Source organism: Impatiens glandulifera, chromosome 2, assembly GCF_907164915.1.
Source record: "Impatiens glandulifera chromosome 2, dImpGla2.1, whole genome shotgun sequence".
Taxonomy (NCBI): domain Eukaryota; kingdom Viridiplantae; phylum Streptophyta; class Magnoliopsida; order Ericales; family Balsaminaceae; genus Impatiens; species Impatiens glandulifera.
In genome coordinates this window covers 67,049,823-67,065,433 of record NC_061863.1, presented here as the reverse complement: position 1 = coordinate 67,065,433, position 15,611 = coordinate 67,049,823, and the positions used below count along the sequence as shown (strand labels likewise).

Here is a 15,611-nt window from a genome sequence, read left to right as displayed (position 1 = left end):
TGAAAGAAGTCTCCTAGTAATTTATTTTACACATTTTGGAATAGGACAGAGCCAAAAAGAAAAACACATTTATGAGAGGAATTGTACTTATGTTGGAGAGAGGAATTATTTATAATATATGTTTTGGAAGTTGTAATTAAAGTTGAGATAAAAATGTGATAGTTTCCTGGATAACTTTCCCAAATTACATGGACCGACTATCACAAAACAATGTAAAAAATAAGTAATAGAAAATTGAATGAAATAATTAATTAATAATGATTATGGTTGTCTCCTATTTCTTCTTTTGAGAAAATAGGCCTCCATATCATTCTCCTCTCTCTCTCTAAGAATATATTTCCACACTCTCTCTCTTCGTTGTCAATGGCGAATCGCAGCTCATCTTCATAGTCATCTTCCAATTGTCTGACCACAAATCTCAACTTGAATTTGCCTACTTCTGGTATGCCAGACTCCATTAATGCTTCTGTTAACTGTTTGTTATCTTCTTTTTATTGTAGCAGTTGGTTACTGAACGAACCTTCACTAGCATTTACTTCTAGATCCGATCTACTTACTCTAAGAATTTGCGACCTTCTCAATTTCCAAATGTGAAGCTGCGAATTGTTTTTTGCTGACTTGTTCTATTGTTTGTTTACTTGTTGTGTTGTTTAGATTGATCTGGAAGCGGAGAAGTAACCGATTTAATTGGAGTATATATACTACTTACTCTGCTTTTCTTCTTCTTATTTGATTGTTTGAAGCTGTAATTTGAGCTTGTTGGAATTTCTGCTACTAGATATAGCGGACTTGATTTTTTAAACTGTAGAAGGACAATTTTGATGAATCTGAGTGTATTCATCATGATCTGAATTTAAGGATGAGCGATCTACATATTTTTTGTTTGTGGAGGAAGCTTAGCTTGAGGTTGCTTTGCTGACTTGTGGAAGAATCATTGGAGTGTTGAAATTCTTACTAGAATAGGTTATGATTCTTAGTTGGATTGCTTCTTACTGAAGAATTTGGATATGAGAAGCTCCTGGTTCAGCAAACTCTCTCTTATCCTCGGTCCTAGACCGCCGCTCAATTGGTTGCTATTGTGTCTGATTAGCATTCTAGTACTAATTGCTTTGTTGGGATCATCTTCCTCGAGTACCTTTGATTCTATAACTTCCAATCTCAAGCCAGATACTTATACAAACTATAGAAGGTTGAAGGAGCAGACAACTGATTACTTGGAATTGAAGTCACTATCTGTAGGAACTGTTGGTTTAAGTGAGCTTCCTTTTTGTGGTAAAGAAAGGGAAAACTATGTACCTTGCTACAATGTAACTGCAAATTTGTTAGCTGGATACGATAACGGAGATGAGTTTGATAGGCATTGTGACGTGTCCCGTGATCAACAATATTGTTTGGTTCATCCTCCAAAGGACTATAAAATCCCTTTGAGGTGGCCAACAGGCAAGGATGTGATCTGGAGTGGAAATGTAAAGATTAGTAAAGATCAGTTCCTTTCTTCTGGTAGCATGACTAAAAGGTAATTGTACTAGAACCAGCATCAGTCATATTTTAGATTATCTTCCACTTTTTCATTTTATATCACAAACCTTTTGCAGATTAATGCTACTGGAGGAGAACCAAATTGCTTTTCATTCTGAAGATAGAGCTTTAAATGACGATGTTAAAGATTATTCCCACCAAATAGCAGAGATGATAGGCCTGAGAAGTGACTCAGATTTTTTTCAAGCTGGTGTAAGTCTATGTGGATTCAGAACCAGTAAGAACTTCTGTTTCCTTGGTATATTTTTCTTACTTGTTTAGAATTGCAGGTGCAAAATGTATTAGATATTGGTTGTGGCTTTGGAAGTTTTGGGGCTCATCTGTTATCAAGAAACGTAATGGCTACATGTATTGCGGCTTATGAGGCATCTGGTAGCCAAGTTCAGCTGGCCCTTGAGAGAGGTCTCCCAGCTATCATTGGCAACTTTATTTCCAGGCAACTTCCATTTCCATCATTATCTTTTGATATGGTTCATTGTGCTCAATGTGGCATTATCTGGGAAGAAAAAGGTATCTAATTTTGCAATATTCTTTTGGAATAACTGTATTGTAGTAATATATTGGTCTTGCATTTATGTGTTTGTCAAATTTGACGTTGTCTCTTAAACCAGACGGGATATTCCTCATTGAGGTTGACCGAATCCTAAAGCCTGGAGGATACTTTGTTTTGACATCACCTTCAACCAAGCCTCATGCAAATTCATTGAGTGCAAAAAGGGCAAGCATGTTGTCTCCTATTCAAGGTTTTGCTGAAAGACTCTGTTGGAAGCTCGTGACTCAAGAAGATGAGACGTTCATGTGGCAGAAAACTATTGATCCCCTTTGCTACTCGTCAAGGTGAGATTGTGGACTGCGATGATTATGTTTTTTAGGCTTCTGAAGCCATATTGTCTATCTCCAGGTGTCACCTGACTTACTTTTCTTGTTCTGTAATATCCATCGGTGTAGGAAATCAAATGATATACCAGTTTGCAAAGGAAACTCGGATGCTCAATCATATTATCAGCCACTTTTGCCTTGTTTAAGTGGGAATAACAGGCGTTGGATTCCAGTCCAGAACAAGTCTTCTGCTACTTCATTGAGTATCAATGACCTCCAAGTTCATGGAAAGTATCTTTTGAGTTTTATGTTTTCTGAAGCAAAGATCTGGGTATTTTCAAATAATCTTGTTTGATTTAGGTTATCAAAAATAAGGTTATTTGGGTAAAAAAAGACAATAAGGGTATAAATATATAATAAATAAATAAATTCTTAACATAAAATATAAGATATTTTAGTATTTTTAACTAATGATTTGAATGATGAGTAGATTATTGATTGGATAGTGAGTTATTTGAAAATAATCTTATATAACCATATCAAACAAGCCTTGGATTAAATCCAAATAAATCACTATATCAAAATAGGGTTATTTGGATTTAGTGTCAAATAACTCATCATTCAATTATCAATCCAGTCATCATTTAAATCATCAACAAAAATACTAAAATTTATTATATATTTATTTATACATTTAATGTCTTTTTACCTAAATAACCACTTTTCAATAACCTATACTGAATAAGGTTATTTGAAAATAACCCATCTTTTATTTTAAAAATTCAAATACTAAAAGTATTTTGGTTATTTTTCCCAAATAAACCAAAGTCTCATTGAACAAGGTTTACCAAATTACTTTGAAAAAAGTTCGAATAAAACAAGCTCCTGCTTATATTAAATTTATTTTTCTGAATAGATTAATTATCAGCAAAGTCAGTCTGTTGAATTAAATATGAACATTGCAGGAGTTGTTCCTGAAGAATTCTTAGAGGATCATCAAAATTGGAGAACAATGACTAGAGATTTTTGGTCATTACTTACACCTTTAATATTTTCTGACCATCCAAAGAGGCCTGGTGATGAAGATCCATTACCTCCTTATAACATGATAAGAAATGTAATGGATATGAATGCCCACTTTGGAAGCTTCAATGCTGCTGTTCTTGATGCACAAAAATCAGTTTGGGTGATGAATGTTGTGCCTGTCGGAGCACGTAATACACTTCCTCTCCTATTTGATCAAGGATTTACCGGTGTTTTTCATGATTGGTAAGCTATCTATTACTTGCCATGTACCTTGCTTCGATTAAGATCCAAATTAACCTAATTTGTCTGAATTTTTGTGAAAGGTGTGAGCCATTCCCAACATATCCTAGGACATATGACATGCTTCATGCAAACGGGCTGTTATCGCATATAATTTCAGAAAGATGCAGCTTAACAAACTTATTCTTGGAAATGGATCGCATACTTCGTCCTGAGGTATTAATTATTGTATCAATAGTTTTCAATTTGGTTTAATTTTTTTGTGTTTCTTTAAATGTAAAAGGTTGTTGGTTGGTTGGTTGAATTTGTAGGGATGGGTGATTATTATAGATAAAACGAGGCTTATAGAGAAAGCACGATATTTAGCAACACAAGTCCGTTTTGAAGCAAGGGTAATTGACCTTCAAAATGGTAGCGACCAGAGAATACTTTTGTGCCAAAAGCAATTCCTGAGAAGATGAATCATCCATGATGGATCAAAAATGGTAAATTTTTTAATATAAAATTATAATAGATTCTTTGGTGGACTTAATTGTCGCGGTTTTGGAAAGAATCGACCAACAATCTCGCGCAGCAGGTTGTATATTAGAATTTGGCGAATAGCCTGTGTCATACTCTTCCATTTTGATCACGTATGTAAGCATGTCACTTGTTTATTTTATTTTTTCATTCCAAGTTGTGTTTCTTCTTCGATTCCTTGCAAAACACACCCTCGAAAAGGGTAAGGGAAAGAAGACTACGATAAGGACTCTCTTCACAAAAATCATCATAATGTACACTTGTAATTCTTCTCTTCAATTCTTCCACTGGCTTTACATTTGATTTTGCTTGTTTATTAAGTGCATAAATCATGAGATAAAAGTGCGCCACTAAATTAAATTAATGGTCGAATTGTTTTTTTCTAGTTAGGATTAATTCTATTTTTAGGATCTGTACTTTGTCATTTTTATCATTAAAACAAATCATATAATATATCTTTTAATGTGGAAGTTAGCAAACCACAGTCATGATAGTATGATAGTAGTGGGTTATGTATATATGATCTATTACTATCATAAGAATTAAGATAGTAAATAATTCAATGTAATATTTCTTTTTGTATTAATAGACTTGTCACAAAATTATTTTTGAAATCAAAGTTTATTATGTGAATGGAAGTTTTACTATCATGTTTTTCGACATTCTATTAAAAAAGATTCGCTTAAGGCAGCCCACAATAACGAGCCACACGGGGAAGGGGATACCGTCTCGTCTTCGGCCAAACTACATGTTCAATTAAATCGAAAAAAATCATCTCAAATGGGACAATACATTTCAGATAGAAAACTCTCTAATATTATGACTCTATTGTTGGGACTTGGGAATAGGAATACTTTTTAGTTTCTTAAGAGTAAATAGGTTATTTTTATCTCATAACATTACCTTTATTCTATTCATAAAGTATACACAGAATAAAGTATAGATGATGCATTGTTAAAAACATTGAACTTTGATGATTGAACTACCTATCAATAATGTTTTATATGCTTATTATTGACAATAATTATAAAAAATAACTATTTAAATTTAAGTATTGATACTTGTACAATTATCTAGACATATTAAAACTATACTATAAATCAAAGAACATAGTTTAAATTATAACTAACTTAGTTTACAACTGTTTAAAAAGTTCATAAAACATTTCAAATAACTTTTCTCGAATTACTCCGATTCTCCACTATTATAAGCCGACTTCAAAGTCGAATCAATGCAAACTTTCTCTCTGTCTCTCCTTCTATCTCTGGTCGCCATTTTCTCGCCGTATCTTGAAAATACATCAGCCAAATCAAATAACCCAACCTCTCTCAATTTCTTCGACATATCCTCAAACATAACCGCACCTTCCTCGTTTGAAAAGTAATGCAAGAATTTATTATAATCAAATCTCGGCACCTCGAGTTTCCTATTCATCATCCTTTCGACATACTTAGTCGCCTCCAAAGATTTCCCAGCTTTGATCAAACCACCCACAAAAATACTATCAAAATTCACCAAAGGATCATCTCCTTTCCTTCCCCTTTTACCCATATGCCCTTGAATTAGCATAACATAAGTGTGCATTATAGGCTCACAACCTCTCTTTATCATCTCTCGAAAAACATCAGTAGCTTCTTTTCGTCTTTTCAATCTCAAAAACCCTTTTATCATTCCATGGTAGATGTTTATATCGGGATTCTCTACCTTTTCCATAACCATATAAGCTTCTCTGATTCTGGTTTTTGTTAATAACCCGTAAATCATAGAACCGATTATGGCATTATCTGGTTCAATTCCTCTCTCACGCATTTCTTCAAACACATGGTGGGCTTGTCCAAACTTTTCTTTCTTGCATAACCAGGTTATGAGAAGCTTGTATGTAGAGAGACCCAAATCGTTAATCCTGTTGGTTGTCGTCAGCATTTGATAAATCTTTAAACCTTCAACGAATTGATTCTTCTTGAACTGGGTTTCAATCATCTTCTCCACCGCGTTTATATCTGGTTCAAAACCTTCATCCACCATTAAATTCCAGACCTTTGAGGCTTCAATTAGATCACCAGTTTCACAGAATCCAGAGATTAAGTGTTTATAAGTGATCCCATCTGGTTTAATGTAATCTCTTAATTTAACGACGATATGTTTTGCCTCATTAACATGTTTTGATTTGCATAATGTCTCAACCACCATGTTCAGTCTATCTAAACTGTAAGAACATCCATACCTATTCATGATATGAAAGAATTCAACGCATTTCCTCAAATCACGAGACGAAGCTAACGTTTTGATTCCAATTCGAAAGGTGTTACCGTTGGCGAGTCGACGTTGGCCAATCTCGCGAAGAACACCCCAGAGGAGATCGATGTTGTGTGATTTTCCGATGACGTCGATCATCTTGTTGAGTGAGATGGAGGTGTGGTTGAAATGGGGCTTTGTTTCGGTGAACTGGAAGAATCGGTAAACGGGTCGCCATGAATAGGGGAATTTGTTGCAGACTTGGAGGAAGAATTCGTGGGAGAGATTGAAATCGCAACGATCGAGTCTGGAATGGAGTTTTTTATCTGGGGCGTTCTGTTGTTGATAAAGTACGGTGCAGACACGGAGGAGGTGCGATGAATCGACGGGAGTGATGGACGGCGTTTGAAGAAGAGAATCGGCGGCGAAAGTCCGGGGGCATTGAGTGAGGATGAAGAGGTTTGTTAGGGTTTGTTTACCAATCGTTCTTCCTCCTCCTCCTCTAATAGCATTCATACTGATAAGAGTAAGAAAAGAGAGTTATCGCCGTCGGTGGTGTTACTGGCTGCCTCCGCCGTGAGGATCTTGAAATGGGCATAAGACCTTAATAATCCATTATTTAACCCTTCATTTTCTTCTAACTTTTTTTATTTGTATAAACTTTTGTAATCGATGAAAATACAATTGAAAACCATATATAATATATTTACATAGTGGTTTGTTAAAAAAATACTATTAAAACATATTAGGTTTAGAAATTTGGATAAACACCAATATAATCTATCATAACCCTAAGAAAAAACAATTTAAGCACTATAACTATCTAGTATAAACATATTAGCCTTAGGTATTGAGATTCACCCACTTACAATTAGATATACTATCCCCTCTTCTTGCAAGAAAAAAAACATAGATATCTTGGTCAAATAAGATATTAGGTTTGAGTCCATATCTATGGTCAAATAAGATATTAGGTTTGAGTCCATAAGGTGACGAGGCTTATTTGTCTAGTTAAATGTGTTTGTGATTTATATATTTAACTCACTCTTATTTGTCACATTCCAAAAGAGAAGGAGAACTCATCATTCTTAAAACTCATCATTCTTAAAAACCAAAAATAAAAAAATGGACATCGAGACCGAGAATGAGCTTACCATCTCGTCACAATTTATTTCGAATTTTTTTTATTATCATTCTCGTTTCATTCGATTTCAAAAAATACCAGCAACACAATGTTATACAATATTTTATAAAAATATAAAATTGATAAAATAATATATACGTTTTTTTATATTTTATATATATATTGATTAATATTACAAAATTTATATTATTATATATAAATTCTTATAAAATATGAAAAATAAATAAATATATAAACGATGTTATATATTTAATATATAAAATATGAAAAATAAATAAATATATAGACAATGTTATATATTTAATTATATTTATTAATAATGTGGCAGAATTGGAATAATATTAATAAGGACACAAACAATTTTGATAGAAACAAGACAAATTATAATTGTAATCTATATTTATAGTTATGGGTTGGATTGTATTAAATGGATTAAACTATAAAATCCTCTAAAAATAATTTAAATATAATATTCAGGTATCAAACATTTATCAGGTTTCAATCATTCACCACTCTTGACCACCCAATCCTCCAACCCACACATTTGAATAATTTAAAAATCTTATTTGATGAAAAAAAAAAATACTTAAAATTTTAATTAGTTTAATTATTAAAATATCTTTCTTTATTAAAAAATTATGAGTATTTTAATATTATAGTTAATTAAAAGGATAATAATATGATAAATAAAGAGATAATTTAAAAACAAAAATGAAAATCTAAACTGGTTAGCTCTATGTGAGTCTTTCTTGGACTCGTATATATAAAGTTTTTTTTTTTAAAATTGTATAAAACCTCAAAAAAAAATTACATAAAATTATAAGAACTTGTAGTTGGTTCAACCAACTTCTTAATTCATAAATGAAAAGATTCTCAAAAGACCTGCCTACTACAAACAAAATAATAGAAAACTACCCAAAACAAATTATTTTAAACAAAAATGAAAGAAATCAAGGAGTCATAAACATAGCAAATTTCCAAAGGAAAAAAATCACAAATCTCCTAAATTATTTTGAACCATGGTACTAAAATCTCGTTTTTTTTTCAAACTTGTGTCTATGTTGTGTTAACTTCTTAAAATTCAAGAAAAAAAATGAAATCTTTGTAGTGATGAATTTGTACAAAAGAAAATATCATTTCATATATTATAATCAGGAGGGGATCAGATGAAACCCATGATCATAAATTCATGATTTATGCATATCATGAACATATAGTAACATAGCCTAATTGGTACAAAGGGAAAAACATCTAAATATATGTAATTGAGTATTATTATTAAGAAATTGAATCATTTATTCTCCTTTTTTAAGCAACTGAACATTTCCAACACAGTAATTGAGTATCATTATTATTATTATTAATTCTAAAAGTGATCATCACAAAGAAATGTTCCCAACTTCATATAATATAGTTTAGCTGTATCTGAATTCTGATAGCTCATACACTTTCTCATTTATCTCTTAGTTGTTAGCTCATGCTTTATTATATCTTCACAATCACATCATCAAACCCTTTACAAACACCAGAAAAAACTGCCAAGAAACAAATTATAATCAGTCAACAACAGATTGCAAGTTGCAACATCTTGCATATCGGTTCGGTTTCTTCTCTTTTTAAACAAAAAAAAAATGGCCTAAACAAGCCTTCAAAATCAAATAATATACATTCATCTAAGTTGTAAGGCGTATATGCATTTGACTATAATGAACAAAAGCAATGTCAAACATAATAACCAAAAACAAGTCAAGAAAAGGAAGCGCCAAACATAAAAGGTTACCATAAATTTCAGAGGCCTATCATTTTCATATGGAAAAAACACATGTGGGTTTTGGATATTTCCCAAACAACCCCTGGGTAAATAGTAAATAGTAAATAGTAAATACACTGAACTAGAGAAATGAAGAAGAGATTAGGACCCTCTTCTGTAAAATTCAATTCGAGGCCCAGCCCCCTGGGATTTCAGACTGATGGAAAAAAACATACATGTACAACCTTGTACAGAGTCTAAACAAGGAGACAAAAAGGAAGGTAATGCTCAGACATCATTGCTGAAATAAAAATGGTCAGGTTGTTAAATTTATAGTTTTTATAGGACCAGTAGTTATAATTGAAGGGGTCACTATTTACTAATATATATACCCACCATTCATACCCTTTCTCTTTAAGTTAGTCAGTCTCTCTCTCTCTTTCACATGTTCAAGATTATGGGTATCAACGTTCTAACTTGTCTGGTGCTCCTTTTGTCCATGGCAAGCTATTCAAGTAAAGATTTCTCACTATTGCCCGTGTTTGTTTTTGTCTTATTTCTAAAGGTTCTGTTTTGTTTGGGCAAATAATACAGGGGCTACATACTGTGTGTGTAAAGATGGAGAGGGTGACCTCCTTCTTCAGAAAAACATAGATTATGCTTGTGGATCTGGGGCTGATTGCAGCCCCATCCTTCAAAACGGGACTTGTAATAACCCAAACACAATTAAAGACCACTGTAATTATGCTGTCAACAGCTATTACCAGAGAAAACTACAGGTTAATGGTAGCTGTGATTTTTCAGGCACTGCTATGACTTCTTTAACTCCCCCTACTGGTTAGTTAGCTTTCATCTATTTCTAATCATCTTTCATGGAGTTATGTGAACAAATTTTTACCTTTCTGCAGGCCAGAGTGCTTCCTGTATTTACCCATCAAGTTCCTCAAGGTAATTCTTCTGATTTATGCAATTTTCTCAAATCCCCTTCTTTATCTATCAAATCATCTACTAACTATAACAACAGTAAACTTCCTTTTTTTTTACTGTTTGGTAAAAAACAATTGGATAATATTGGTGTGAAAGCAATAGTTAGACAAGGGTAAATCTAAGACAATAACAACCGACATTAATATACTTACTCTTAAGATTGTCTATTCAGAGGTATGAGCTGTTATGATGTTGAAATTCTATGGCTATGTTGTCCTCTTGTCCAAAGCCAAGATATTTTTTATTCATTCTTCAAACATGTTTTTCCACTCAATGTTAGATATTTTTCAGTGCTATTTCACACCTAATGGGTTATATCTAGCCAGGAATTCGTGTCATAATACTAATATAACATGCTCAATAGGCGTAATCTTGGCACTAAATTGCCATGTTTTCCTTAACTACTGTAATCTTTTTTGGTGAAGGGTAATTATGTCATTGTACATGACTATACAATTTGAGTCTTAAGTTTTTACTTTAACAGCAGCACACCATCTCCGGGTATAATTCCATCAGCCACGCCGCCTCCGAGTACAATCAACAACGGAAGCAACATTCCAAGCTTCAGCAGCCCCTCACCCATAGGGGGCTTCGACAACAATGCCCTTTCAGCCCTTCACAATTCAAATCTATTAGGGTCATTTACTTTGACACTATTTCTCTCATACATCTTATGCTTAAGAAGAGAGGAGTGGATAATGAGCTCTTGAAATTTGATGTGTGGATGAGATTTCTCCATGGATGATGATATTCTAGAGATGGGTTGGTAGCATAGAACTATCTAGACTGGACACAACCCCCACTGGCTATATGTTTTCTTTCCCCTACCTATGAGAAAAGCCTTGGGAATTTGATTCCCCTTTTTTTAAGTGGTGGGGGTAGAGGTATAACCTCTTTTCTTCTTTTTTCTAGACTGTCACCATCTGTTGTACATCATATACTAAGACTTAAGACTATATATATTATTTATTTTTCCTAATTAATTTTTAATGAGAATCTGGTACCATATATCATTTTATTCTTATGTTTTTGGTGAGTATTATCAAGAGGTATTAATTAATCTATTTAAGTGAATTATTGGGATGCCTGTGAAATTTCAGTTTTGCCCCTTCTACTAGAGGATAGCCTAGAGTTGGGCACACCTTAGACCATTATAAAAGTCAAAAAGAGAACCTAAGTTTTTGGGTAAAAGTAAAACAGTTCTACCTTAAGATGCCAAGTTATCAGATAAGATTAGACATAGAAAAGTCTTGTTTTTTATTAATTTTGTATTCAGAAAGCAGGTCATTAAGTTGATTTTTTAACCCTAAATCCCTATAGGTAATCTTAAACATATATGCAATTACATCAAATTACACCTGTTCCCCCACAAACACAGAACAAAATGGAAGGAAGCACAGTAAAACATTCTGATGCTATTTGAAAATAAAAAAGAGAACAAAATGAGAACTGGGGATTCTGACTAGGATCCTAACACCGTTTATTACGACTCAAAAAGGTTTTACAAACCACAACACTGTCCCAAACAAGTGGACCAGTCTGTTTTTGTATTTTGTATATTTCATTGGAAGAACTTGCATTGAGCTTGACATTTTAACTATAATGTCATTGTTCATGTTCTTTGCTCTCAACTTGTGACAATTAAGTATTGCAAGTGTCCATTACTAACACAACCACTATGGGATATCACAGCCCTCTTTAGAAAAACTGGTAAAAGAACACTGACTCGGTAATTTTGGGGAATGTGCATCGGACAGAAATGGAATAGTTTTTGCAGAGCAAATACTCCAACCTCTAAGGGCGCACAAGCTTGAATGGAGAAGAAAGGGAACCTTTATTAGCAGAACGTACAGAACTCTCTAACTGTTGGTTCTCTTTGTAAAACTCCAATATCATCTTTGCAGCAACAGTGGGCTTTTCTAGATGAGGGATGTGACCACATTCTGGCACTAGACGAAGTTTTGAGTTTGGAAGTTCACATTGCAATCTCTGGTTAAACATGCAATAGACAAAGTAACTTTTCTTATATATATATTTCATTTGCAAGCTTTTTTAGAATAACGGCATAAGTATTAACTGGACATGCTTTGAATAAGTGCTTACCACGCCAAGTTTGCTGCTGATAATTCGATCGTCCTCACCCCATATGATAAGTGTCCTCTGCTTCACCTGAATTATTACATGACCACATAAAAAGAAATGCTCAAAAGGAACTCTATTTCTAAGCTTTACAGCTGTCCACTGGAAATGAGAAATACAGGCATACCTTTTTTATCTGTGAAGATACCTTATAACCCCCACTAGTCATGAAAGCCACAGTTGCATCTTCCCACCAAGGCAGCAGACAATGTAAACGACCCACCTAAAATTTAAGAGGGAATAAGTGTTAACCCAAATCAGATATACGAACTATATCAAATTGAAATTAGTCCACAATCTTGAGATTAAATTTATAGGTAGTGCTTACATTTGTCCTTTCTAAGCATGTGTCAAATGGTAAACTGTTATAGGTCAAAGAGGTCCCATAAAATCGCAATGCGGTTCTCTTCAGCACATAAACCTGTTGGCCAACATCAATGTCATGATGAAAACTTTAGCAAGTAAAAAACCATTTAAATTATTTGCATGTTTTATGAGTTTTGAATTTGTTACAATTTAATGTATTATTTTTTTAGAAGTGGCGTCAAAATGGGATATTATTAAGAAGCAACAGGTGCAAAAGAATAATCTTATGTTAAACAGTTAATAAGGCTCTCACATCTAACAATAACTTCACCAAGTATCATAATTTTCATCAAAACGAAAGCAACATAATCATAATTTGACAGAAAAGAGAGGACGTACCCCAGCATATGCTACTGGTTTAGGTAATTTTGCTAAGTTGCCAGTGCCTTCTGCATAAACACTTGCATCAAGGAAAACCAAGCTATCAACCTGTAATAAGTGTCCCTGAGTTTCTTATTATATTATGAAATAATTGTTAGTATGTGGAAATCCTTACAGCTTCAGGATATTTGACAGCAAAGTCAATAGCAACAGCAGCACCAAGGCTAGGCCCAACTAATAGCATTGGTCTTCTGATATAGGTCTTCCAAAACTACAGGATACATGATAGATTCAGAGGAAATGTAGACTTCTTAACATGTCAAACAAATTAAACTGTGGATTCGTAACTTACTTGATAGAGGTGTTCACGTTTGGTAGCAACGTCACATCGCGGAGTCCTTTCTGATGATTTCAAGGATAATGTATTGTAAAACTACCAAGAAGAGCAATTACTGGGTAAAAAGAAAAGAACTGGGGATCAAAGCAAACCTAGATCACAGAACCCCCAGCCAAGAATATCAATTGCCCATGTCTCCAAACCAGCTTCCTCAAGCAGAGGAAGTGTGTATCTCCATTCTAAGCAGGAACTGAAATGAATCCATAGAAAACTTTAGAAAGACCAGGATCTTTCATTCTAGAAACCAGGTAATTTCATTTGCACAAAAATCTCACCTATCGAAACCGTGTAGGAGCACAACAGGAGTGGATTGCTCTTGCATCAATGGCTTCACGCAACTGCTCATGATTGGATTCTCTAAGAAGCTAACCTTTGGAAGCCACAAAACATTCAGTTATTTAGCCTTTTTTCCTATGCCCATTTATTGAACAATTGTTCAATCACATTCATAAAAAATAAGAAGCAATGTGTTAGTAACCAAGCAGATGAATTGGACAAATGATGTAAAGCATTTTAGGCCTATAAGTGTGGTCTCAATCTTCTACAAAATTTTAGCTATGGTGATATCTAACTGACTTAGACAAACTCTCTCGTTAGTCACATTTGAATCTAGGTCCGCCTTTGTGAAAGAGCGACATATTTGGGATTCAATTATAGGCGACAAATGGATTCAATTTTGTATCTTCCCCATTGTTCTTTGTGGTGGTCAATCCGAAGGTTAATGGATTCTTCAGATGTTCTACAGGATTGAGACAAGGAGATCTGTTATCCCCTTTCTATATACTATGGTTATCGGGGCACTAAGTATTCTGATTTACAAAGCTGGAAGTATTGGAATTATGTATGGTTTTTGAATACTAGTTCACATAGAAGAGAGTTGTGTATTTTTCACCTTCTCTAACCCCACATATATGAGAACTTTTACGAGGATTTTGATCATTTTTTAAGCTGTTTCGGAGCTGAAAGTTAACCTTGATAAATCATTATTTCTTTCATCAGAACTCAAACAACAAGCAGATTCTTATGGGCTTCAAAGTACATCATCTTCATAGATTCTGCTTAGGCAGAGTCCCGGTCAAAAGAGAAATGGAGTTGGGTGAAAACCACTAAACTAAAAAAGACTGAAAAATTATCTCGATTCCTCTTTAGTGGATCATTCTGGGTGAAAGAAATCGAAGAACATTCTAATAAAAAGCATCTATTTTTCATATTTCTTTCTTCACAGGACATGTTTATTCTGGGAGTTTCTAACATCGTCAAAGAGATGATTAATAATTAGTTATTGGATTTTGTTGGGTGAGGTTTTGCATATGGATTGTAATTGTCTTTGTTCTTCCTTTATCAGAGTAACATATTTGTGCTCTCTCTTTTCTAAGGCATGAAAGTAGACTTTTTGTACTTTATTTGCTTAAATAAAATGTTTCTATCTTCTTCAGAAATAAACAAAAGAGGTTACATTACATGATCTCGTAAATTCTCCTGTTTGTGATCAGATCATAAGCTTGTGTGCACAAAAGCAGCCTATGTTTTGATTTCAGATTCAACTAATAAGGAAATAAGTAACCTCATGCTTAAGTAAACAAATACTCAATGTAACAGTAATAAATCCATAAACAACGTTACAGTGAAGAGATCTTCAACATTTTAAAAGCAATCAACCACGCATGCAGTATCAGAACCCCAAAAATTCACATTATTTTAATAGGAAACGCGGAAAGAGAAAGAATAACAAGCCATGCAGTAACTCATCGTCAAAGAAATAACAGCGAAAATAAACTTACAGGAACTGGAAGTCTCTGAATCCTAGTAGCTAACTTTCGAGCAAATGGATCTTTGATTTTCTCTACTTGTTTTGGGAGAAATGAAGGAAAATTATCGGCCGAGACCTTGAAACGGGACGGTTTGGGGCATCTGGCAGTGTTGAGGAAACACATTGGTGGTCGAACGGCGGCTGGTGAGAAAGCGGTGACCGTCGTCATACCTGGTGCCGGTCTAATCCGGCGACTGTGTCGGTTCGACCGAAGCGCTTCTCTCTATCGAGCCCGCCAGAATGTCAAATGACACGATAGGCAATAGCAATTATCAAAGGGGGTTTTCACTAGTATTTAATATATAACTTCTTTTTTCAC

General features: G+C 33.9%; 4 protein-coding genes across 6 annotated transcripts; 2 read left to right on the top strand and 2 right to left on the bottom strand.

Annotated features, from left to right (window-relative positions):
- The first annotated feature begins 302 nt into the window (after nt 1-302).
- On the top strand, nt 303-4,450 carry LOC124928028 (probable methyltransferase PMT5). Its single transcript, XM_047468552.1, has 10 exons — nt 303-442; nt 655-692; nt 809-1,516; nt 1,596-1,731; nt 1,809-2,049; nt 2,151-2,376; nt 2,488-2,645; nt 3,324-3,627; nt 3,708-3,840; nt 3,936-4,450. Exons 3-10 carry the CDS (start codon nt 1,008-1,010, stop codon nt 4,083-4,085), a joined length of 1,857 nt encoding a protein of 618 aa, XP_047324508.1. The 5' UTR covers nt 303-442; nt 655-692; nt 809-1,007; the 3' UTR covers nt 4,086-4,450.
- A 773-nt stretch (nt 4,451-5,223) lies between these two features.
- Nucleotides 5,224-6,975, bottom strand: LOC124928029 (putative pentatricopeptide repeat-containing protein At1g26500). Its single transcript, XM_047468553.1, has one exon. The coding sequence runs from the start codon at nt 6,892-6,894 to the stop codon at nt 5,329-5,331; it is 1,566 nt and encodes a 521-aa protein (XP_047324509.1). The 5' UTR covers nt 6,895-6,975; the 3' UTR covers nt 5,224-5,328.
- A 2,668-nt stretch (nt 6,976-9,643) lies between these two features.
- LOC124926423 (PLASMODESMATA CALLOSE-BINDING PROTEIN 3-like) lies at nt 9,644-11,281 on the top strand. 2 transcript variants are annotated; one of them, XM_047466649.1, is made up of 4 exons: nt 9,644-9,787; nt 9,867-10,109; nt 10,181-10,220; nt 10,747-11,281. In XM_047466649.1, the coding sequence occupies exons 1-4, from the start codon at nt 9,718-9,720 to the stop codon at nt 10,967-10,969; spliced, it is 576 nt and encodes a 191-aa protein (XP_047322605.1). In that variant the 5' UTR covers nt 9,644-9,717; the 3' UTR covers nt 10,970-11,281. The 2 variants fall into 2 exon arrangements, with proteins under 2 accessions (XP_047322605.1, XP_047322604.1); XM_047466648.1 differs by having other exon boundaries at nt 9,645-9,787; nt 10,744-11,281.
- A 406-nt stretch (nt 11,282-11,687) lies between these two features.
- On the bottom strand, nt 11,688-15,548 carry LOC124926422 (uncharacterized hydrolase YugF-like). Of its 2 annotated transcripts, none has more exons than XM_047466645.1 (10): nt 15,264-15,548; nt 13,758-13,852; nt 13,575-13,672; nt 13,438-13,487; nt 13,261-13,356; nt 13,104-13,208; nt 12,727-12,819; nt 12,526-12,621; nt 12,363-12,428; nt 11,688-12,248 (listed from the first exon to the last, which is right to left on the bottom strand). In XM_047466645.1, exons 1-10 carry the CDS (start codon nt 15,459-15,461, stop codon nt 12,054-12,056), a joined length of 1,092 nt encoding a protein of 363 aa, XP_047322601.1. In that variant the 5' UTR covers nt 15,462-15,548; the 3' UTR covers nt 11,688-12,053. The 2 variants fall into 2 exon arrangements, with proteins under 2 accessions (XP_047322601.1, XP_047322602.1); XM_047466646.1 differs by having other exon boundaries at nt 13,104-13,193.
- Between the last annotated feature and the right edge of the window lie 63 nt (nt 15,549-15,611).